The sequence below is a fragment of the Montipora foliosa genome, chromosome 1 (genome assembly GCF_036669935.1).
Source record: "Montipora foliosa isolate CH-2021 chromosome 1, ASM3666993v2, whole genome shotgun sequence".
Taxonomy (NCBI): domain Eukaryota; kingdom Metazoa; phylum Cnidaria; class Anthozoa; order Scleractinia; family Acroporidae; genus Montipora; species Montipora foliosa.
This window is the reverse complement of record NC_090869.1, coordinates 49,060,595-49,083,106: the sequence shown is the minus strand read 5'-3', so window position 1 is coordinate 49,083,106 and position 22,512 is coordinate 49,060,595. Positions and strand designations below refer to the sequence as shown.

Here is a 22,512-nt window from a genome sequence, read left to right as displayed (position 1 = left end):
CAAACTTTGTGCAAATGTTAAGCTTAGCTATTTATTCATTTTATTACAACAACGTATAAGAAAAAATCTATTTTTGTAATAAATTAAATTAATAAACCTCTTTTAGGTCAGGGAGGAGAAGGAAGAAATTCAGAAAGAAATCGATGCATTGCGATTGCAGGTAAGTCAAATTCCAATCGTGCTCTAATAACGAAGTTAAAGCGTAGATGTTGCCGGTAAAATCCAGTCTCAGGTTGAATCCATTTTTACCTAGGTTAAGGACGGTGCCTACTAATTAAAGATATTTTTGCCCCGGTGTGTGATTATGCAGGAAATGTAGATCTTATCAAGTGTTATTGAAATCCAAAAAGAAAATTGGGGATAACCACGCATTTTTCAAAGATAATTCATGAATAATATTTGTAAAAAGCTTTAAAATACAAAGCAATGTATGGCGTTCTTTCTCAAATTGAGGTTTAATTATCTCTCAAAAATGCATGGTTACCTCCAATTTTCTTTTTGGATACCAAGAGTACTTAAAATCCGAGTATTGTCTGGAGTTGCGCAGAACGTATGCGCAATAACAATAGTAGGCACCTTCCTTAAATTGGCGATCCTTATTTTACGTAGGTTGAATACGCACTCAGATGAATTGAAGAAACATTTTTTGGAGCTTAGTTTTGGTTATTATACATGGATATCAATTGACTTATTATGCAAAAGTAAATAATGGAAAGAACTGTGTTTTGTTGAGCATATTCGTCGTTGTAGCGTATTGCTGAAGACAAAAGACTACTGATCTGGAGGATACGATTTGGAGTCACCAGTAAGTACGTAATACAGTTCTTTCACGGTTCCCTTCCTATGTTGAAGTGTTGAGATGAAATGGATAAGTGTAGTAAATATAGAAACCGATAAGATGATGCGAAACATTAAGAAGATGTGTTGAGATGCATAAACAATAGAGCTTGAGAGAAGGTATAGGTGTTTTCAGTCCTTTTTGGGGACTTGATTGCTGCTTTGAACTAGGTAGAGTGCATATTCAACCGAAATAAAATGCGTATCATCAATTTAGCCTAGGTAAAAACCGATTCAACCTGAGACCGGATTTTACCTGCAGCATAGACACTAGTTGCAATTTTCTTGCAAGTTCTCCTAGTCTCTTGTTAAATGGCACAACAAAACCAGAAAGGAAAAACTTTATGCAGTGAAGTGGTACTGTTGGGGAAATAATTCCTTTGCCCGGCAATTTTCATAAATTCGTTTTGTTCTTTCAGTTGTTATCAAAAGAAAATAGGGAAAAAGAAGAAGAGGTGAGGATTTGAGTTTGTTCTTATTTTTCAAAATAGAACACTACAACATTGTAAGTTCCCACAGGGTCATTTAAAGGCACCTTTTACAAAGGCAGATGAGAGGGTGGGTTATAAAGAAAAGATCAATCTTAATGGTCACAGATTAAGCACATCAAAAAGGTTTCAGAGAGAGGTAGATAAACCATATACAACTGAGTCACTGAGGAAACTAAAAACTTCTGACACAGACGTATAAGCAAAGACTATTCGTTTATAAGTCTTCTTAAAGCCTTGGCAGTGGACAATGGTTCAGATGTTTGGTATGACAAATACGCTTGACGATAAACCTCGCCGTTTCTTTCAGTGTAACTCTATTAACGAAGATCTCAGACGATTGAAGCACGATTTAGTGGAGGAGGAAAAAGAGGTAAGGACTTTCTGGTTTGTATGCCACTTAAATATTGTAAAGTAGATTTAGAAAACTGTATGTAAGGAAGTCCGAAGCAAGGACAGCTACAACAGGTTGCAAAATTGGTGAAGACACTCGTTAAAAACACCTTTTCTAGTTTTCAATACCTGTCGGATCTAGAATTTCAACCTTTGCTACCTCCCCCCTCCCTCTCCTCCTTTCAAATTTCTGTTTTCTTCTTTGTCCCGAGCCATTGATATCATTTCCTGTTTTGATTGCTGCTGACAAATGACAAACCGACAAGTCCAGAATCTGAGTTGTTTGACTTTTTTCGGGCGCTAATCCGAAATAAATTTCATATCAGCTTAAGGTGCTGTAACACTCGGCAATTTTTCTTGCAACTTGTGTCGCAATTTCGTTGCGACAAAAGTTCTCTCCTTGCGAAAGAAGTTGCTGGTGGGTGTTACAAAAGTAAGTAATTAAGTCATCGTCTTCATTGAAAAATCAGACTCAACAGAGGTGAGTCCTTACAATCGAAATGTTGAAAAATAGAAACAATTTATAATCTACAATCAGGTGAAAAAGATATAAAAAGGGACAATCAAACATCATGGTATATAATCACACAAGTTTAAAAAGGCACCTGTTCATAAACGAGTTTTTGTATCTTTCAGTTCTCATCTGGGGGAGCTGGAATTCATGTTCCCTTTTCCTTAATATCCTTGTCCATTTGGGCGGCAGCAAATCTTGGAGTGGATGGTCTTTAGTGTGGTTGATCTTATTGAACAATAGTTGACATTTCTCTTAAATTAAGGTCGATATGTTGAAGTCTTCCCAGGCAGTATATCCATATCGGTAGCCTCGTTTTCAGAAGTTGTCGATTCAATCCAAGTACTTCTGACAAGCAGGTCCCCAAACTTCTAGGCCGTATGTAAACAAGGATAAAATGAGGGGGTGTAACTGAAGCAGGGCTGCAAACTTGCCCCAACCCTTTATGGTATCTACGCAGCTACACTTATTCAACTATCTTTTAAGTCCATTACCCCTGACTGCAGCGTAAAAGTGCGTTTCCGCTATCATGGTAATCTTTTCGATCTGCGTAGATTAAAGGGAAAGACAAAAGTTCAGTACATGTTCATTCAAGAAACTCAGGATAGCTATAGTTTAGAGGGTCTCCGACGTCTTCTTACTGCTAAGAAAGAAACCATGAGTATTGGAACCCCATCTGAAATCTTTGTTGATGATGTTAACCTGGCAAGAGTTCAGCACTTCAAGCACCTTGGCAGCCATGTTTCAAGAGATTGTATAATGAACGAAGAGTCAAATGCTGGCATACAAAGTGCTCCTTGTGCTGTCGGACGATTGCGGAAAGAGTGTTCGATTGCAGATATCTGACTAGAACCACGAGGATCAATGTGTACTCGCTTCTTTAGCATGGCAACGAAACTTGGACCCTTCAACAGAAACACAAAGTTAAGAAACATCCAACAGCGTCATCTAAGGTGGTCAGAAATCGCCTTTCCTAGATAGAGCTTGTCTGCCGTCTGGAAGATGATGGCCCAGTCAAAGCTCTGTTATATGGAGGGTTAGCTAATGGAACCAGAATAGAGGGACAGCCACTACTCCGTTACAAGGACACGTGTAAGAGCGCTCATAAGCGAGGGGATGTTTTCGATGGCTGGAGCTCTATGGTTAACGACCGCCGCAAGTAGAGACTCCTGAACCACGAAGATCCATAAGGCCAAGTGTTCTTTTTATCGTGACGCAGTAAGAGATCATTTGGATAACCCTAAAAACCTTTGGAAAATCATACTTTGTATTTCTCCTTCAAAATGTACTAATCTATCTAGTCATCTTAGTGTCGACGGTATGACATCCAGTGACCCAGCGGATATATCTAACCTCTTTAATGAATATTTCACCAACATCACTTCCTCGGTTCAACTTCGTCATCTACCGGAGAGTCCGAATTGGAACTATTTAACCAATTTTGTACTTCCAGCTGGATCGAACCATTTTTCCATTCCTCCAATCACTCAGCTAGAGGATTCTGTTTCCTCTGGTGTTTCTCGACTGCCTTCGAACAAGGCTGTTGGCGGCCTTGATGGGATCCGTGGCTTCTTCCTCAAAATGTGCGCTTTGGCTATTTCTTCCTCGATTACCTCTATTTTGAGTCTTTCCTGAGGCATTTTTCCAGACATATGGTAAATTCAGCTGAAGTGTCTTCCTTATATAAGGAAGGCTCCCTTTTAGACCGTTCTAATTTTCTTTTTATCTCTGTTGTTGTCACTGTCTCGAAAATCCTCGAGCATTCTCAATTCTATCATTTTCTCACTATCCATGGCCTCCTCACTGATTTTCAGTTTGGTTTTAGACGGTTCCACTCTTGTGAACTTGCGGTCATAATTCTGTCGGATGATATTCTCGATGATATGGATCGGAGCGTTCGGAGCGGCCTATAATGATAGATCTTTAAAAGGCGTTTGACCTGGTCGGCCATCGCACTCTGCTCTATAAACTCGGTGTGTATGGTTGTTCTTGACTTGCACTCGATTTGTCGGCTCATATCTAAATGCCCGCTCGTAGAAAACAGTTTTTTAAAGGTGCTCTTTCTGATCCCCTTCAGGTGTTTGTTGGAGTCCCGCAGGGAAGCATACTCGGGCCATTGCTCTTTTACTATTTATCAACGACCTGCCTTTGTATCTATCTGACGCCAATTTGACTTTGCTTGCGGATGACAATACCGTTCTCACATCTGGTGCCACTGTGCAAGACGTGGAGTTGCAATTGAGCCACGTAGCTGCTGATGTACAATATGTGCATGGGCTAATCTAAATCGTATGACTCTAAATGCCTCTAAAACTAAATCTATGTTACTCGTGTCCCCTCAGAAACTCAGATCTTTGGGTAGACAAACCCTTCACGTGACTGTTAATGACACTGCCGTTGAGTAAATTTCTCTTGCTAAAATTCTTGGAGTGTTATTCGACAACCCTTAAATTTCCTGGGAGTAGCACGTCGATGATCTTTTTACGTAGAATAAATCCTCATGTTTTACACTTAGAGGATCCTTTCACTTTTATAACGCATGTATGCACAGTTATCTCCTCTATTGTTCCAGTAACTTCTTCACTTCACTTCTTCGGCTTCTTCGTGTGTGCTTATACTTAATGCCGCTTTTTCTGTATATATTGTACTCTTTTGTATATTGTTAGTGTTGAGGGCCACATGTTAGGTTAATCACGGTGTTACCCTCTTCAAATAAAGTATTGTATTGTATTGCATTGAACGCTATCATTTGCCAGAGGATTAACATACTGTAAGAAGAAAAGAGGACTACGAAAGAAAGCTTGGAAAGCGCCACAAAAGATAGACAGCCAACAACTAAATTATTACATGAACTATAGAATCCTCGATTTTATTGTATTTACTGTGTTATACCCGCGTCGGGTGTAAAGGCATCTATTCCAAAAATTCGTTGCAACGTTGCGTGAAGCGTTGCGGGAAGTAGACCTCAATTCTACTTACTGCAACTAGTCTCGCAACGTTTTTGGCTGTCGAAGGGTATGTTACATTGGGCAATGTGTTGTTTAACTCATTTGTCTCGCCATGGCGTTGCGAGACAAGGTGCATAAGAAATTGCACAGTGTAACAGCTCCTTTAACGATCTATTGCTTTTAGGAATGAAGCTCGTATCCAGCTAAAGGACATGGTGCAACGACATGTTGTGTAGTACACACTGAGGCGACATGCATTAGGGTCGTGTAGCGGGGACATGTAGCAGAACTTCATGGGACACGTCATGGGGACAAAATCACCCCAAAATTGCTGTTGCACAGTTATAAAAGTACCAGTTCACACGAGGGGACATGGTGCTGCAACATGTTAATGAAACATGTGCCGCAACATTTTCATGTTTGTGCACAGGTTGTCATTTTATCTCTGCTACATGTCCCCGCTACACGTCCTTGATAAATGTCGCCTCAGTGTGCACTACACCAGTTTTTTGTCGCTGCAACATGACCCCTCGTGTTTGCCCACCTTAACAACATTGTATACTCACGTAAAGTCCACTATTTTTTGTGGAAATAACGGGACTGATAATAGACGTCACTTTCTATAAGCAACTTCCAATTGATGGATTCCTGGACAGTTCACGCATGTGTTTTCAATAATTGTCGACCTCCAATTCCGTGCCTCTTTATAACATTCTCATGTTTTCTTTATTGAAGAGGAAAGAACTGGAAGCGGAACTTGCGGCTAGAACAGAAGAAGAAAAGGAATTGAGTGACGAGACTGAAGCTCTCAAGTCGAAGGTACATTACCAAGCGTAGTGATACAACACATATTTATCAGTTGCGGCTGTTTACCTCTGTGCCAAAACGAGTCTTGAAGTGAAATAAAAGTCCAGTGCCAAGACTCTACATGCATCATCATTATATCCGATATTGCTGCCGACTCAGTTTTACACCGAGCTCAGGGCTAATTTCGCACACTATTGAGGAAATCAGCGTCTTTTAAGCTTCAGATTTGATTGCAGGGCCACAATGAATGGTTTTTGATCTTATTTCATAAGTTAAACTCGCTCGGGTATAAAGTACACGAAATTTCGCATGGGGTGTACTTCTTTTGCGCACCTTAAACTATTAAATGCTGTAAGAGAATTTACCTTGTGTTGAAACAATTGGTGAGCTGAAAGGTAAAATGATGCTCCTGTTAGAAAGATAAGTTTTTCTTTCTTGGTATTTATAATTTGAAGGGTTCCCTTGCAGACAAAATGAAGACATTGTGTAGTTTTTACAACTCACATACGGAATTCACCTCGGTTCCGTATTTAAGGTGTTTTACGTTTTTGCAGTGTTCACTAAAGATTTCTTGATTGTAGGTAAAGGAACTGGAAGAAAATCTCAAAGCTATGAAAGACGAGCATAATAAATTAAAGAATGAAAACTCATTGCTGCAATCAGAGGTACGCTTATAGCTCCAAATTATTTTATCCTCAGGGGAGTCTTTCGACTTTTCGACTTTTCTGGCTGAGGCCAGAATTATAGAAATTCATTGCGGGAATCCTTTACTTGGTTGTAGGTGTGTGCAGTAAATCCTCTCCATTTTTCGGAGTGAAAAAAATGCCAAACGTACTTAGCTATTGCTTTGGCTTGCCACTGTAGCTGGAAGTCAAAACAGTGCTTGCATCGCCTTTTTAGCCAAGGAAATTCACTACTTGCACAATCCCATAATACACCTCTATTACCCCCAAAACGTTTGCATAACCATTTTTTGCAATTTCTCCTGGGACATAAATAAGCGCCGCCCTCGAATAAGCGACGCACTTGTGGCGCGAAAAATTAAATAAGCGCCGCGGCGCTTATTCCAGTAAATACGGTACTCGAGCCATTGCTCTTTTACTATTTATCAACGACCTGCCTTTGTATCTATCTGATGCCAATTTGACTTTGCTTGCGGATGACAATACCGTGCTCACATCTGGTGCTACTGTGCAAGACGTGGAGTTGCAATTGAGCCACGTAGCTACTGATGTACAATATGTGCATGGGCTAATCTAAATCGTATGACTCTAAATGTTTCTAAAACTAAATCTATGTTACTCACGTCCCCTCAGAAACTCAGATCTTTGGGTAAACAATCCCTTCATGTGACTGTTAATGACACTGCCGTTGAGCAAATTTCTCTTGCTAAAATTCTTGGAGTGTTATTCGGCAACCCTTAAATTTCCTGGGAGTAGCACGTCGATGATCTTTTTACGTAGAAAATATCGCACTGCTCGGGCTTATCCTTAATGCCGCTTTTTCTGTAATATTTCACTCTTTTGCATATTTTTAGTATTGAGGGCCACATGTTAGGTTAATGTGTTACCTTCTTCAAATAAAGTATTGTATTGTATTGTATTGCATTGAACGCTATCATTTGCCAGGGGATTAACATAAGAAGAAAAGAGGACCACGAAAGAAAGCTTGAAAAGCGCCACAAAAGATAGACAACCAACATCTAAATTACCGTCGTTTTCATCTCAGCCTGGACACACGACGGGAAAACATGTTCTTTGAAGTTTGAGTTTGGCAGCCGTTAACATAAGCAAACTTTTGCGTGCGATAGTTTGACTGAACGTATTTGAAGCATACTTTATCAGATCAGGGTCAATCTCTTCGAAAAAGTCTTTGATATCCAGTCTTGCTGCCATTCCGTCTTGCTGCCATTCCAGGAAAACTTGCATGAACATCCCTTAAACTGTGAGGGATTGAAGACAAAACTTTTCATGTTTGCAACCAGTTAGGGTATGTTTTCCCCGTGACGTGTCCACGCTTAGGTGAAAACGACGGCATTACATGAACTATAGACTCCTCGATTTTATTGTATTTACTGTGTTAAACCCGCGTCGGGTGTAAAGGCATCTATTCCAAAAATTCGTTGCAACGTTGCGTGAAGCGTTGCGGGAAGTAGACCTCAATTCTATTTACTGCAACTAGTCTCGCAACGTTTTTGGCCGTTGAAGGGTATGTTACATTGGGCAATGTGTTGTTTAGCTTGTCTCGTCATGGCGTTGCGAGACAAGGTGCATAAGAAACTGCACAGTGTAACAGCTCCTTTAACGATCTATTGCTTTTAGAAATTAACCTCGTATCCAGCTAAAGGACATGGTGCAACGACATGCTGCACCCACCAAAAGGTGTGTAGTACACACTGAGGCGACATGCATTAGGGTCGTGTAGCGGGGACATGTAGCAGAACTTCATAGGACACGTCGCGGGGACAAAATCAGCCCCAAATTGGTGTTGCACAGTTATAAAAGTACCAGTTCACACGAGGGGACATGTCGCTGCAACATGTTAATGAAACATGTCCGGCAACATTTTCATGTTTGTGCACATGTTGTCATTTTATCTCTGCTACATGTCCCCGCTACACGTCCTTGATAAATGTCGCCTCAGTGTGCACCACACCAGTTTTCTGTCGCTGCAACATGACCACTCGTGTCTGCCCACCTTTTCAATAATTGTCGACCTCCAATTTCGTGCCTCTTTATAACATTCTCATGTTTTCTTCATTGAAGAGGAAAGAACTGGAAGCGGAACTTGCGGCTAGAACAGAAGAAGAAAAGGAATTGAGTGACGAGACTGAAGCTCTCAAGTCGAAGGTATATTACCAAGCGTAGTGACACAACACATATTTCTCAAATGCGGCTGTTTACCTCTGTACCAAAATGAGTCTTGAAGTGCAAAAATAAAAGTGTAGTGGCAAGACTCTATACATGCTTCATTAGCTCACCGCATTATATCCGATATTGTTGCCGACTCAGTTTTACACAGAGCTCAGGGCTAATTTCGCACAGTATTATGGAAAATCAGTGTCTTTTAAGCTTCAGATTTGATCTTATTTCATACGTTAAACTACAATCTCGAACAAAAAGGGTTGAGAATATTGTTAAAAACAGGGGTTGCTTTACTCACTACGTCCTCAATATCGCACCCTATCAGCCATCCCCCTCCCCCCTACAACCAATGTTGATAAACCCAGGTTCAAATACGGAATTCAATTCGGTTCCGTATTTAAGGTGTTTTACGTTTTTGCAGTGTTCACTAAAGATTTCTTGATTGTAGGTAAAGGAACTGGAAGAAAATCTCAAAGCTATGAAAGACGAGCATAATAAATTAAAGAATGAAAACTCATTGCTGCAATCAGAGGTACGCTTATAGCTCCAAATTATTTTATCCTCAGGGGAGTCTTTCGACTTTTCGACTTTTCTGGCTGAGGCCAGAATTATAGAAATTCATTGCGGGAATCCTTTACTTGGTTGTAGGTGTGCAGTAAATCGTCTCCATTTTTCGGAGTGAAAAAAATGCCAAACGTAGCTATTGCTTTAGCTTGCCACTGTAGCAGGAAGTCAAAACAGTGCTTGCATCGCCCTTTTAGCCAAGGGAATAGACTCAAGGTACAGTCTATTCTCCTCCAGGTCAAGTTGTCACATATTACTCCCGTCCCAAGCAACGACGGTATTTGACTCAACATGAGTTGACCATTTATCAACGCCAGAATAATAGAATCTACCTCGCTTTCTGCAACTCGGCCCCAATGAATGAGAATGAGACCGAATCATGAATAGCGTTTGTAGGAATTATTTGTATTTTCTCAATCTTTCTAGAGAAAAGAAGTGGAAGACAATCTCGACGCTAGTAATGCAAAGGAAAACGAGTTAAGAATTGAAAACGTCTCGCTGAAGTTAGAGGTATAACAATCAGCAAACCTCACTCCCTTCTTTCATACCTTGTTGCAACGAAACAAAGTTATAAGGGACACATCATTTTTCACGAATGGGGGTTAGGGATAGCTGGTCATTAACGATGCGCAAGAAAAGTAGAAAGGGAACGTATCTTGTACAAGCACAGTGAACAAGTCCTGCTTGATGGTAGAATGTATACATTCACTAGTGGAAACAAATCATGCACTGAGAGGCTGTCTGGTAAAAAAAATCTTGGAACTAAAAATGCGACGAAATAAGAAACATTGGTGCTCCTGCATGGTCAGCAAATCGTTTAGCGCAACAAAAGGAACATAATCGGCGCCATCTTTGAATGCATCTGTCCTCTAATGTTTATATAATTACGACATAACAATTTGACGAGTAGTTCCTCAGCAAATGCTGACTACGTTATGACAAAACTTGATCATCTTGAATCAGTTAAGTCAGTTTTCACGTCAGTTTCACTTACAAACTGACACTCAAATGTTGTTTTCTTTATTACAGAGGGAACAACTAGAAGAAAGTCTCGACGCCTGTAGAGAAGAAGGGCAAAGATTAAAGTCTGAAAACTCTGCGCTAAAGTTAGAGGTACACGAACAGTAACATTTACTGTAATCTTTGAAACACTGTTTAAGTCATATCACCACAATGCGTTTATTGTTTGAAAACGAATAAGTTTTAATGCGTTTCCACACTGAAACACCCTAAAACACTCAATGACTTGAACGAGACGTTTGAAAACTGTTTCTGCAGTGGAGACTTTGAAGATGCTCCAGTTTTTGCGTAGAACGATACCCTAGTGGGTGCCAGTGGATATTTTTTTCCAAGGTTCATGAAAACGCTACGCGAGACGAAGGCAAAGACCAATCTTCGTCGCGCGCAGCGTTGTCTCGGACCTTGGAAAAAAATCGCCTGGCAACCAGTGTAACGAAACTAAGGGTAGCGTCCGCACGTATCCGGATATTTTTGGATCCGCAACTTTTTCTTTCCGGATTCAAAAATATTTACATCCACACGTAGCGTATTCAAATCGAATTTGCCCGTCCACACTAATCGATCAGCTACTCGATCAGCTAATCGATCAGCTTCTCGATCAGCTAATCGATCAGCTACCTTTTCCAGATTCCCAATTGTATCCGGATTCACTATAGTACTCAGGACTCCTCAAGGAAACAGAGGTAACAGAGAATGCGCCATGAAGCCCTCGGCAGAGCCTCGGCAACCATCTTGAGAATTGATTTCACTGTAAGGAACTGGGTTCGATCTTGTTACGTCATCCGGATAAAAAAAATTTCCGGATTCCGGATTCATATCGGATTAAAAAATATCCACTCTGGAGAGCGTATTCAAAAAAGTTCCGGATTCGCTAGCGAATTCGCCGGGGCTACGTATGGACGGAAGGCGTATCCGGAAAGAAAAAGTTGCGGATTCAAAAATATTCGGATACGAGTGGACGGGGGCCAAGATTCTTAAAAAGAAAAGATGAGCGATCATTGATGTGGATCAGCCTCAAAGTCTTCGTTTTTATTGCCGCTCATGTCAGTGCTGTATTTTCTTTGTAGAGGAAAGAACTGGAAGATAATCTTGTTACCAGTTTATACAAAGAGAGTGAATTGAATATTGCAAACGCTGCGCTGAAGTTAAAGGTAAAGGACACAAAATTGCCTACGGCTTGTATTCTCAGGAGAGGAAAATTAGGATAGGTGTTGTTCTGTACTGTTATGTGGTTGTAAAATAAATTAAAATAGTGGAACAAAAAAGTACACTGCAGTCGAGTTGAAATTTTTCAATTGCATGCAGAAGAAAGAATTGGAAGAAGACCTGAACACCAGCAGAGACAAGAAAAGTGGATTGTGGATCGAAATCGCCTCCCTGAAGTTAGAGGTACAGAAAACTGTAGAATTTACTATTTTCTAATAATGCATTAACATCTACAAGCGAAAATCATTGCAAAAGTGGTGAGACAGTTAATTTCTATAACGCGACATAAAGTGAATAACCAGCAGTTTAAGTCTCACCTACACGTCAATGAAATGTCAATCAAGTCGACAATCGACGCGTCAACTCAAAATCAATGAAGATTATTCAAGAAGTGAAGAGACCTTACTTCTATAAAACGCGATATTATTTTTATCCAAACTAAAATAGGGAATCACCAGCTAATATATAGATTTAGCCAAGCCTAAAACCGAATTTAGCCAGCGATCCAATTAAAACCCAGTACCTGGTCAGCGGTCAACTTAAGAAAATCAGCCGACCTTGATGAACTCTAAACTTGAGCTCGCGATATGGTCACGTGATACTGGTCACATTGGCATACATGGAGGGGTGGACATACGTACGATCGTGCGTTTCTTACCCCATAGATCCGCTAGGAAAGTCTCACCGACAGGTCAATCAAACTTACAACAGACGTGTGTTTTCCCCAAAATTTCAGTTATCCCACATATTTTGACAAATTTGTCAAAGTAAGATGAAAATCGAATTGGTTTTAAAACAAATTTTATGCATTTTATTTTTTAATGAAAAAAAGTCTTAATTTATTAATGTAGAAATCAGTCTCAGCAGTTCTCGGATTCCGTTCAATTCTGAACTTTTCAGACTTTCCTTTAGCTACTTGACGCGGCGTTTCGTCTTGGCCAAGAGACTCTTCAGAAACCTTATGAATTCAAAGGCAAACTCGTTGAGCATCGCGCCCAAAGTCCCGCTCGCAAATTCTAGATGTTGACACGAACATTTCACAATATTTTACCATAGTTTTCCTTTGTATACATTTCCTTTCGCTACTGCAAAAAGTAGCGTTTATAACTCCGAACATCTTCAATCTCAAAATGCTGCAGTACTAGTTCGCAGTTGAATTACATATCTTTCACATCCATAATCTTCAACGTAAAAATTATTCTTGCGATTTTTCCGTACATTTGTTTATATCCGATCGTCTGTTTATTTTGTAGAAGAAAGGATTGGAGGAAAATCTTGAAGCCGGCAAAGAGAAGGAAAACGTGTTGAAGAATACAAACTCCTCTCTTAAATCACAGGTAATCAAAAAGACGCTGCTAGTATTTTCCTAGGAGTAAACTTCATCTTCTAAGACTTGTGTTTAATGTGTTGTTCGGCTTTGAAGGCTTAAGGTAAGAGAGCTTTGAGGCTAAAAGGTAAAGAATATTCGTCTGGTAAACGCTGTTTTGAAATTCTCTCACAACATTCAGACAATTTGAAATGTTCGCACTAGCGAATACCTTCCCTTTTTCATGAATGATTTTTACGGGTTTATAGTCATGTATTTTCCACCAAGAAGCTTGAGAGAATCCATTACATTCGATATGTTCAATTCTATACATTAAAGCAAACCAATCATCACCTGAACCTGTTTTCATAACCTCCCTTCTTGACAGTCTCCTTTGGCTTTGGCTCAGTAATAAAACCTCCGAACTAGTCACCAGAAAGCCAAAGTCGGATTTTTCCACTTTCCCCATGGCAAGTCACCTTGGAAAAACTACACATCTTCGAGGAAGTTTTTCTCTAGGTTTAAAACTTCGCTATAACCTTTCCTTTGCCTTGGGTTATTGAAAGGGCCAGGCTTTTGGAACAGGCCCGGAAGATCTGCGTGCTTTCATGAATCACCCTTTTGGGTCAAAGAGTTTCGGACACTGAATTTCAAGAGTAGAAACGAGCAGTTATTAAGGTTATTAAACTCTCAATTGACCCCTTTGACGGTTTGAAGATCTATCTGTTAGGAATTGTGCTTCATAGGTTCTTAAGTACTAGAGCTTAGCTGCACGAGATCTATAAGAAACAGGTCCTTGGCTCTGGGGTTGGATAGAAATGATTTGTTAGCTTTAAGAAACAACTTTTTTGAAAATCAGACGGAACTATAAATCTCACGTGATTTGGATTCCCTACGGTGTGAAAATAGTCTCCAAATAAAAATACTCTTAATCTGACTTTAATTATTGTGTTAAAACTGAAGAACCTAAATTCTGATTAATTATGACGTATATCCATTTTTTTAGCTGTCCGAAATAGCTCACAAGCTGTGCGAGGGGATAGAGATGGTGTCATCTTTACGAGAAGAAGTATGTTTTTTGTATCCACTTCACTTTCTATGAGTCACTTACGGTGCGTTCGATTGACCATATTCCGGAATAAGAATACATGGAATAGAAGCTCGAAATTCTTCGTTTTTACGGAGATTCACAATAAAATTGTCAAACACCTGCTAAAATGCTATTTTAAACATATGTTTATTATCCATGTTGCTTCTTTTTTAGTTGGCTTCACTGAACATGAAACTTTCTGCAACGGCATCAGAATTGGCTGACAAGGAAAAAGAGGTGAAAAATGTTTGTCCTTGCTTTACCATGGCTCACGCGGTAAATTCATTAAATCTGAATCAAGAACAAACCTCTTTATATCTCAATTAGCTTCGATAGCCTTTTCCATTGGATAGTGCCAACCTTAATCGAGCATGTGTGTAATAAGCCAATGTAATGTTCTTAATCTGGCAGGTTCTTAAAGCAAAGTTGAGAAAATGTTTGCACTGCAAAAGACAACGGTAAATGAGTGTTCCATACTTAGGGCCTGGCTAAACTAGGAAACATTGTTTCGCTGGGATTGCTGCTCGGGTGGCTAAACTGGAAAACAATTGCTTCGCGAGCAAAATTTGCGTCCGAGACGCAATATGTTTTTGACCTGATTCAAAAACATTTTCTTGCGTCCGGGAAGCAAGATTTGCGTCGGCAACAATGTTTGTCAAGTGGCAAAACTGGGAAACATTTGCGTCCGCGACAATGTTTCCGCAGCCATGGTTCCTTGTTTAGGCAGACCCTTAAACATACTTCTATAACTAATTCAGTTCTGAAAGTTTTTGTCTCCCGTTTTCGCAAAATTGTGATATGCGGGTGCTCTTGTTCAGTTCCACTTCATAAAGTAAATTAAGTTTAACAGTTTTATTGCTTTTGTTAAAGGCGCTGTTACACTGTGAAATGTTTCGTGCAACCTGTCTGGCAATGTTTTGGCGATATTGTGGCGGGACAAGTTGCACGAAACATTTCACAGTGTAACATACCCTGCAATGGCCAAAATCGTTGCGAGACAGGTTGCACGAAAAGTAGAACTTAATTGTACTTTCGGCAACGGCTCTTGCATCTTGTCTCGAAACCATTTTGGCCTTTGCAGGGTATGCTGCAATGTGAAATGTTTCGTGCAACTTGACCCGCCACAATGTCAGCAAAACATTGCGAGACAAGTTGCGCGAAACATTTTATAACTGCGCCTTAACTTGCCAAATCTTTTTTTCATTTGCTATCTCTTGTACAAGCGTGATATTCGTCATTTCCGCTCTATTGTCCTTGGAGTTGTTCTATGTTCTTATAGGGTTCATATACATGTATTTCTGTGTTTGTGGAAGTAAAATCTTCATTTTTATTTATTTTTAACAATGTGAGGTGGATAAAATAGTATTTTCTGCACCAGTGTTTCGGATTGCCATCGGGCAAATGACTTTTCAAGCACAAATACCGGAATAAACGACGTCATTAACATAAATTAAAAAGAAAACAGAAAGAGAAACAAAATTGGTTTGCTGCAAAACGGCATGAAAGGACGTCATGAGCACCTTCGGAAAATTTAAGTTTCGTTTCAAAGTTGCATATAAAAGTGATTACTGTTACACCTTTTGGCTATTAAAATGAATGACTGAGACGGAAATTGTTAGCCCCGGTAGATGAAATGGAGAGATGATATTCCAGTTTTTCGATGGTAACTCTGGGATACTCGGGAAAAATCTGAGTGCTTCATTGCAGGAGTCGAACCTACGACCTTCCGACTTCTAGTTCGGATGTTCTACCACTGAGCTACAGGAGACGCCTGGCAGCCGGGCTATTATATACTACAACGAACTATTGTAGGTTCAGTTGACAATGGTCCCGCCATACTGCTCAGTGGGACTGGAATTTTCGAAATGGTGGATTATTATCAATACACGCGGCCAACTGACAAACCGCCCTCTGTAAAACGCTCCTTTCTGCGGGCCAAACGGGAAATGTGCGGGCTGAAAATGCATTTTCCTCCCTGATTCAGATTGGCTGAAGAGATGTCAAACAACTTTGCTCGGTCGGCAATCAGATCCTAAGCATACCATTTCAATGCCAGAGTTGGCGCGAATTATGTAGATGAGTTTTTTTACACCTTTTTTTCTCAGTTTTTCTGTTGTTTAGCTGATCGTATTGCAGCAACAACTTTCCATACCATGTTTCATGCTACATCTCAGTATAATGATAATCACATCACTTTTGTCGGACACATAGTTTATTGCCCCTTCGCTCTGCCAGGGCGTAAAAATGATGCTACTCGGGCCACAAATAAACTATATGCCCTCCAAAAGTCGTGTGATTGTCCTATTCTCGCTATTGAAATGAATATCTTTAATGACCTGGATCAGTGCCACGAGTCTCCTACATTTCAGTGGTAAAGCATCCAAACTACTCATTGGAAGGTTGTCGGTTCGACTCTTGCAAAGGAGCTCTCGGATTAAACAAAAAAAGATATGTTGATACGCGTTTGTTAAGTTTTGATTTTAAACATCATTCTCTGTTCTAAACAGCAGCTAACATGATCGATTAAACTTGTTTAGAAAGCAATATGATGACCTGATGGCAGAATTCCAGATTCAGGATAATTTCTTTAGAAGCCAAGTGAGTCATTTTCTCTAACTTGCCGAATATTGTAACTAATTGGTTTGATGTAATATGCTGACTTGAATGTCATCACTGATGAATGGACTGTGTTTATCAACTTTTTAAAATATTTCTTCTAACCCGTGCGACTTTTGTACGCCAGGTTTACAGGATTTGCATGCGTTTGGTTTGAAGCTCTGCGCAAGCAATAACATCTTATCATCTATTTGCTGATGAATTTTGTATCTGCTACCACCATTCAAGCTCATTTGTAATCTCATTTCATACCAAATAACTGTCCCAAAAATTGCTGATTTAGATTAGTATCTCGTTTGACAGCGTGAACGTCAATAGACCTTTTTGCAGATACGGGGCCCATTTTGATTTCTATTGTTTCGAAAGACATTATGGGATGCTCAGGGAGCAAATTAATATGTATTTGTCCCCTGGGAATCCCATGATAGCCATTTTAAACAATAGAAATCAAAATGGCCGCCTTATCTGCTAAAAGGTCTACTGTCAGTACTTCAGGGGATTTGTCAGCTGAAGTCGTTTTATGACCCAGCTCCCTGGCAGATTGGAAGTTTTATATAGGGGAATAGAATTTTACCACAAACAGTAGCCTGTTGTTTGCCACGTTCATGTAAACGCTATGCGAAACTGATATCTCCGGCTATTGTGAATATCTTAGAAGAACTTTGTTGAATTAAATTTCAGTTGCAGAGAGTGAAATTTCAGGCTGAGATGCACTGGGTAAGTGACTCAAAAAATGCTTATTGTTACTAATAAAGCCCCGTTCAAACGGACGCAACATTGTTGGCCGACAACTCCCAACATTGTTGGGTGTTTCATGTTTCGTCCGTTTGCACACTCTGTTGCATGTTGTTGCGTGTTGTTGACAGTTGTTGCACGAGGTTTGAAACTGATCAACCTTTGAGCGAACAACTCCCATCATTTCTTTTGTTCTGTGATCACCGAAGCGTTGCGCAATCCGTTTGCACATCTCTTCCAACATTGTTGGGGCCACCCACGCGCAAATTACATATGGTCTCCATGGAGATAGCAACGCGTTAACAGCCGAATTTTGTAAGTTTACAAATTGATATGGGTGGTATCCTTCCCATATTGTTCTGCAGGTCCTTACATTGTTGGGAGTTGTCGTGCACCATCCAACATCTGCAGAACCAACCGTGACTCCCAACAATGTTGGGAGTTGTTGCGTCCGTTTTCCCGGGGCTTTAAAGCACACGGATGACATGTTTCTCTTGTTCCTGTGGAAGCACCGAGCTGTTGAAGGTCACATAAGGTAGCGAACGCCTGTTAAATTGTGTCCCTCTCAATGCCAGACATTGTGCTTCATACTCTTTGTGAATAGTGCGTGGGTTCTTTACTTTGCATTGAACTTTTATATATCAAGAACTAAGGGTTGTGAGACTGGGCCAACAGTCTTAAGTCTCCCGGGAAGATTTGTCTAACCCTGAGTGTTGAGCATGACGGAGTTGTACTCAAGACCTCTCGCATGTACTGTAGACAAAGCCTCCCAGTTTAGCTCGGTGATAGTAAACTGCAGGACTTCAAATGGACAACATTGACAGGTTGTTGTCTGCCCTATTGTTTTCATTTGTTTACAAATTCCCGTCTATTTACTTTTAGGGAAAATAATGCCTCAGTCAACTCAGTGCAAGGCCCATGCATTTATGATCATTTTTGTTGACAATAAGAACAAACAGTTACAGGCTGATTTAAACGATTTAGTGAGAACTACTTATTTTTATTATTTCAGCACATGGCAAATGGTTACAAGTGGCAAAGTGAATGCCTTCGAGAAAGGTAACTCTTGAGAGGCTAAAACATCATTTTTTCTGCTGTGCGTCCGGACGAACTATCCACTTTAGTACGTCTTCGAAGACACTAAACTGGATAGTTCGCCCAGACGTATTAACTGTATAAGCCCGTCTTAATACTAGACGAATTTAACGGGCGCAGAAATAAGATTTGCCCAAGTTCGCCCCAGACGAATTATGTGTCTCTAGTATAAAAAAAAATATATTTCCAAAGACCACAGTAAAAGTTCGTTGGTGTCACGGTGTAAAGGGACATTTTACATTGCAAAGTGTTTTTTTTTGTTGTACTAACTCAGTGTGCGGAGTTGATTTCCAAGATACTATCCGCCGTGATCAAGTTAAATTCTATTTTGTAATCATAGGGAAACTCAACAAACATTTTTCAATTTGAAGCCTTAGAGAGATGTACTTGATTGTTTTCGACAAACATCGTTAAGTCTAGGGGATCGCCGCACGAAAGTTTGTAAATTTGAAAGGTACATTCTATCGGAACGTTGGATGCCCTTATTAAGCTCGATCAGAAACCCATAAGGGTTGAAACGTGTAACGGCCCCTTGTGTGCTGGGAAACAAGCTTCTGAATATACAAATAGCTGTTTTAAATTCCAACGGTTATTTTTGAAAATGTATGTAGAGCGCATACGAAACGTCAAGTCATAATCAAAATGAACAAGTTCAATATGTTTATCACTGCTGTTTGTGTTTATTTTTGATCAAGCTTCTGAATATTTAATTTGCTAATTACCATATTTGGAACAACAAGAGCGAGGGGTTTCCAAATATGGTACTTAGCACTGAAACATTCAACCAATCAGTTGTGAACGCGCATTACACGTTTCAACCCTTATGGGTTTCTGGCTCGATTTAAGGAGTTTAAGCAAGCGACGTTTTTGAGCCATGGACGGCAACCGGGAGTGAGTTGTTTTCCCTTTTAACCTGTCTTTATACAACCACATTAACATTACTAATTAGTGTATACTCAACCCCCGGTTACTGAAATGCTAGCTTCTGATTGGCTCGCCAAATCCCGGTTATTTAACAATTATTCCATGAGCGCACGTTGGATATGAGATGGTAAATAGCCAACGAGGCGCGTAGCGCCGAGTTGGCTATAACCAGTCTCATATCCAACAAGCGCGAATGGAATAATTGTTTTATTAAATTCCTTTAAACTCCAAAAGTTTAGAAAGTACGAAATGCGAGCGAAAAAAGCGAGCAAATCCGAGCGAAATCAAAAAAACTTGATGAGAACCGATGCGATGCCGTGTAACACCTTGTGGTCAGACAGACGCAGGCTCGTCACAAAAACATTTCTTACATTTTCGCGTACTTCTAAACGTCGGAATTTAACCCAGCTGTCCAGAAAAACTTTTTTTTTGCTTTCTTCAGAGAGAAATTTCGCTTTCCGGCGAAAAAACTTTTAGCTTGGCAACACTTAGGTCAATCATTTACCATATAAGGTCAAACCAAGGTATATGAGCTGATAACCGAGATTGAGTGAACCAATCAGAGCACGAGAATTGCATTATCCCAGGTTGAGAATTTAATAACAGGGAATAACCGAGGTTTTGGAAAGCAGTACACCAAGAGTCGGCGCGAAATTTAAGTTTTGTTCCGGAAAAATGGCTGAAAACAACAGGTTTGGAGAAGACTTTCCCTCGGAATTACAGAAACGTCTCGACAATGCCGTCCCGGAAGCTACAAAGAAAGCCACAAAATTCGACATAAAACGTTTTTGAGCCACGGACAGCAACCAGAAGTGAACTTTCCGCATGCCGGGACTGTATTGTATCCTAGAATTTCAAAATAATCATCTCTGATGGACAAAAGATACTTAATTATGGGTATGAGGTGATAAACGGCTATAATCATCGCATGTCCAATTCTCGGTTTTCACATGACGTCACGACCGCCATGTTGGTGCCCTAAACAAAGAAAAGGCGGCCATGTTGGTGCCCCGACCAAATCCTCCGGGAATTTAACTCTATTATTATGCAAATGCTTCCTTTTGTTTTGGTTGAAATTAAGAGCTTTTAAACTTCACAGTTTCGTAACATTAAATGTGTTTTTTTCACATAGTGAAGGAGAGAGGCTTTTTAATTGAAACAATAAAATACCATGTAAAGGACTTTCCATGACAAAGTCGTTAAACTAGATTCGACATTATGTCCCGCGTCGTGCTTTACTTTCAGGGTACAACTCATTAATTGTCCCTTACTTAACTTATGGTATTTGTGCTTGGGGAAATTGTGCCTTGATATTTCAAAGAAAGAAAGACGTAACACCGTATCCTTCTTTCTCAAATCAAATTGCCTTCCCCTACCTAGCCTATTTTTCAGAGATTGTAGTTATTTATTGTTTAACTCAACAGAAAGACAGCTGCACCAGTTAGTACACTCAATCAGTTTGTTAAAACAAGTCAGATTCATAACTACAGAACTAGATCTGTATCTAGCGACTCGTTTTATTTTAAGTTCTCTAGAACTGATAAAATGTATGAATTTTTCTCGAGAATTGGTGCCCAAATTTAGAACTCTATTCCTTATTCGATTAAACTACTTAAACGTTCGTCCTTTCGTAAAAAGATAAAGGAATTATTACTAAATTTCTTGCGGTCAGAAGATGATTATGTCGAAGTCTCCTGTTCTTATTAAGCTATTTAATACCTTAGGTTAGCCTCTTGTCGTAATCTTAATTCACTTGCTTTGTTTTATATTAGTTTATTCTATTTACTGTATAGTAAAGTCTTCACTGTTATTTAGTCCATCTATCGATAAACCTTGTACTTGTAAAATGTCTTCAGTTCTCCCCGCTCCCAGTTCTCTTGCGGGGGGAAAGTAATGTAATTACTTATATTTCTAATTTTCAATAAAATTTGTTGTTGTTGAATTATGTAGTCTAATGATAGTGTTACCTTTCTGTTCTTTCAGGCTCTCAGCCACTCTGAAGTCCGACTCCAAGCCGCCATGAAATGATCGAAAGATGCTGTGAAGATGCGTTGCCAATGGTTTTCTCGCATCATAAGTTTTAAAAAATGTATATTTTTTATTGTAAACGTTTCAGTCATTTTAAAGTAAGGTTTTTCAATATGTCTTCCTGTCAAGAAGGATAATAAACATTTTTTTTGTTTCATCAACTTTGATTGGAATTTTTTTGCCGTCGATCCAAAACGTAAGCCGTTTCCTCACCCGGCATATCGGTAACCCTTCGGAGGCAAGGGCAATGGAAACTGGCAGCTCAGGATAAAAGTTTGAAATGCTTATCTTAAACATTGACTCCCAGGTGTGATCAGCATGTAAATTCTCCTCACAATTTCAATGAAATGTCAGTTGTCAGGCCAGTATTGAGTGTGAAGATAAATAATCAGCCTAAGAATGGCTGCCTGTAAGAATCCAGAATCGTCCGTTAACGACCATTGTGGCTTATATTTTGCCCCAAGATATCCTTTAGTGAACTATTTTCAAAAATCATATTTACAAGTTCCAGCGATTCTTTCTTTTTTTTTTTAGAAATTTGGGAAAATTTGAAACCGCGGTTAAAGTGCGGTTTTCTGTTTGACAAATTGTCCAAACTTTGCTGCAAGAACCAAGCAACGGTGAGGTCTTAAAATGAATTCAATTGGCACCAAACTTAACAAAAAATAAGAACAACAATTCTTATCCATTTCTACTGCGATACTTTTTACGGACATGTTAAAATTGTGATTTTCTAAACTCTTTAAAGAACATCCTCAAAGGCCGCAAAACATGGCGCCGAAAAGTGGGTGATATTTGACGCATTAAAAATGTACCTGGTACCTCATTCTTAAACTTTTTTACTTCATTTTCTTCAAATATTGCTATTATTCACTTTCTGAGTAAAGTTTTATGCTCGAACTCGGGACGCTTCCCTCCGAAAATATCAGAAATGTTTGTAACCTGTGCGAGCCAAACGACGCGAAATCTGAATGCAAACTGATGCTTATTATTCATGTAGAATCGTCGAAATGTCTAATTTTCGGCTTCTAGCTTGAAAAGTTTTAAAAAATGCGAAGTTATCCTTCAGAAGTATCAAGG

General features: G+C 39.6%; 2 protein-coding genes and 1 long non-coding RNA gene across 3 annotated transcripts in view; all 3 read left to right on the top strand.

Moving 5' to 3' along the window:
* LOC137970774 (myosin heavy chain, clone 203-like) overlaps positions 1-7,408 on the top strand; it is a 21,757-nt gene extending 14,349 nt beyond the window's left edge. The window contains exons 8-13 of the mRNA XM_068817340.1: positions 107-160; positions 1,257-1,292; positions 1,636-1,698; positions 5,913-5,996; positions 6,566-6,649; positions 7,301-7,408. Coding sequence (XP_068673441.1) covers positions 107-160; positions 1,257-1,292; positions 1,636-1,698; positions 5,913-5,996; positions 6,566-6,649; positions 7,301-7,408 — 429 coding nt within the window. The remainder of the gene's footprint in view (positions 1-106; positions 161-1,256; positions 1,293-1,635; positions 1,699-5,912; positions 5,997-6,565; positions 6,650-7,300) is intronic.
* A 1,342-nt stretch (positions 7,409-8,750) lies between these two features.
* On the top strand, positions 8,751-9,922 carry LOC137981069 (uncharacterized). Its single transcript, XR_011118552.1, has 3 exons — positions 8,751-8,833; positions 9,297-9,380; positions 9,839-9,922. It is a non-coding gene; the product is annotated as an uncharacterized lncRNA (long non-coding RNA).
* An 85-nt stretch (positions 9,923-10,007) lies between these two features.
* Positions 10,008-21,470, top strand: LOC137970765 (uncharacterized). The gene is made up of 12 exons (XM_068817331.1): positions 10,008-10,013; positions 10,442-10,525; positions 11,500-11,583; positions 11,738-11,821; positions 12,892-12,975; positions 13,951-14,013; positions 14,209-14,271; positions 14,446-14,492; positions 16,572-16,632; positions 17,332-17,367; positions 18,398-18,444; positions 21,388-21,470. Exons 1-12 carry the CDS (start codon positions 10,008-10,010, stop codon positions 21,425-21,427), a joined length of 699 nt encoding a protein of 232 aa, XP_068673432.1. The 3' UTR covers positions 21,428-21,470.
* Positions 21,471-22,512: the final 1,042 nt, after the last annotated feature.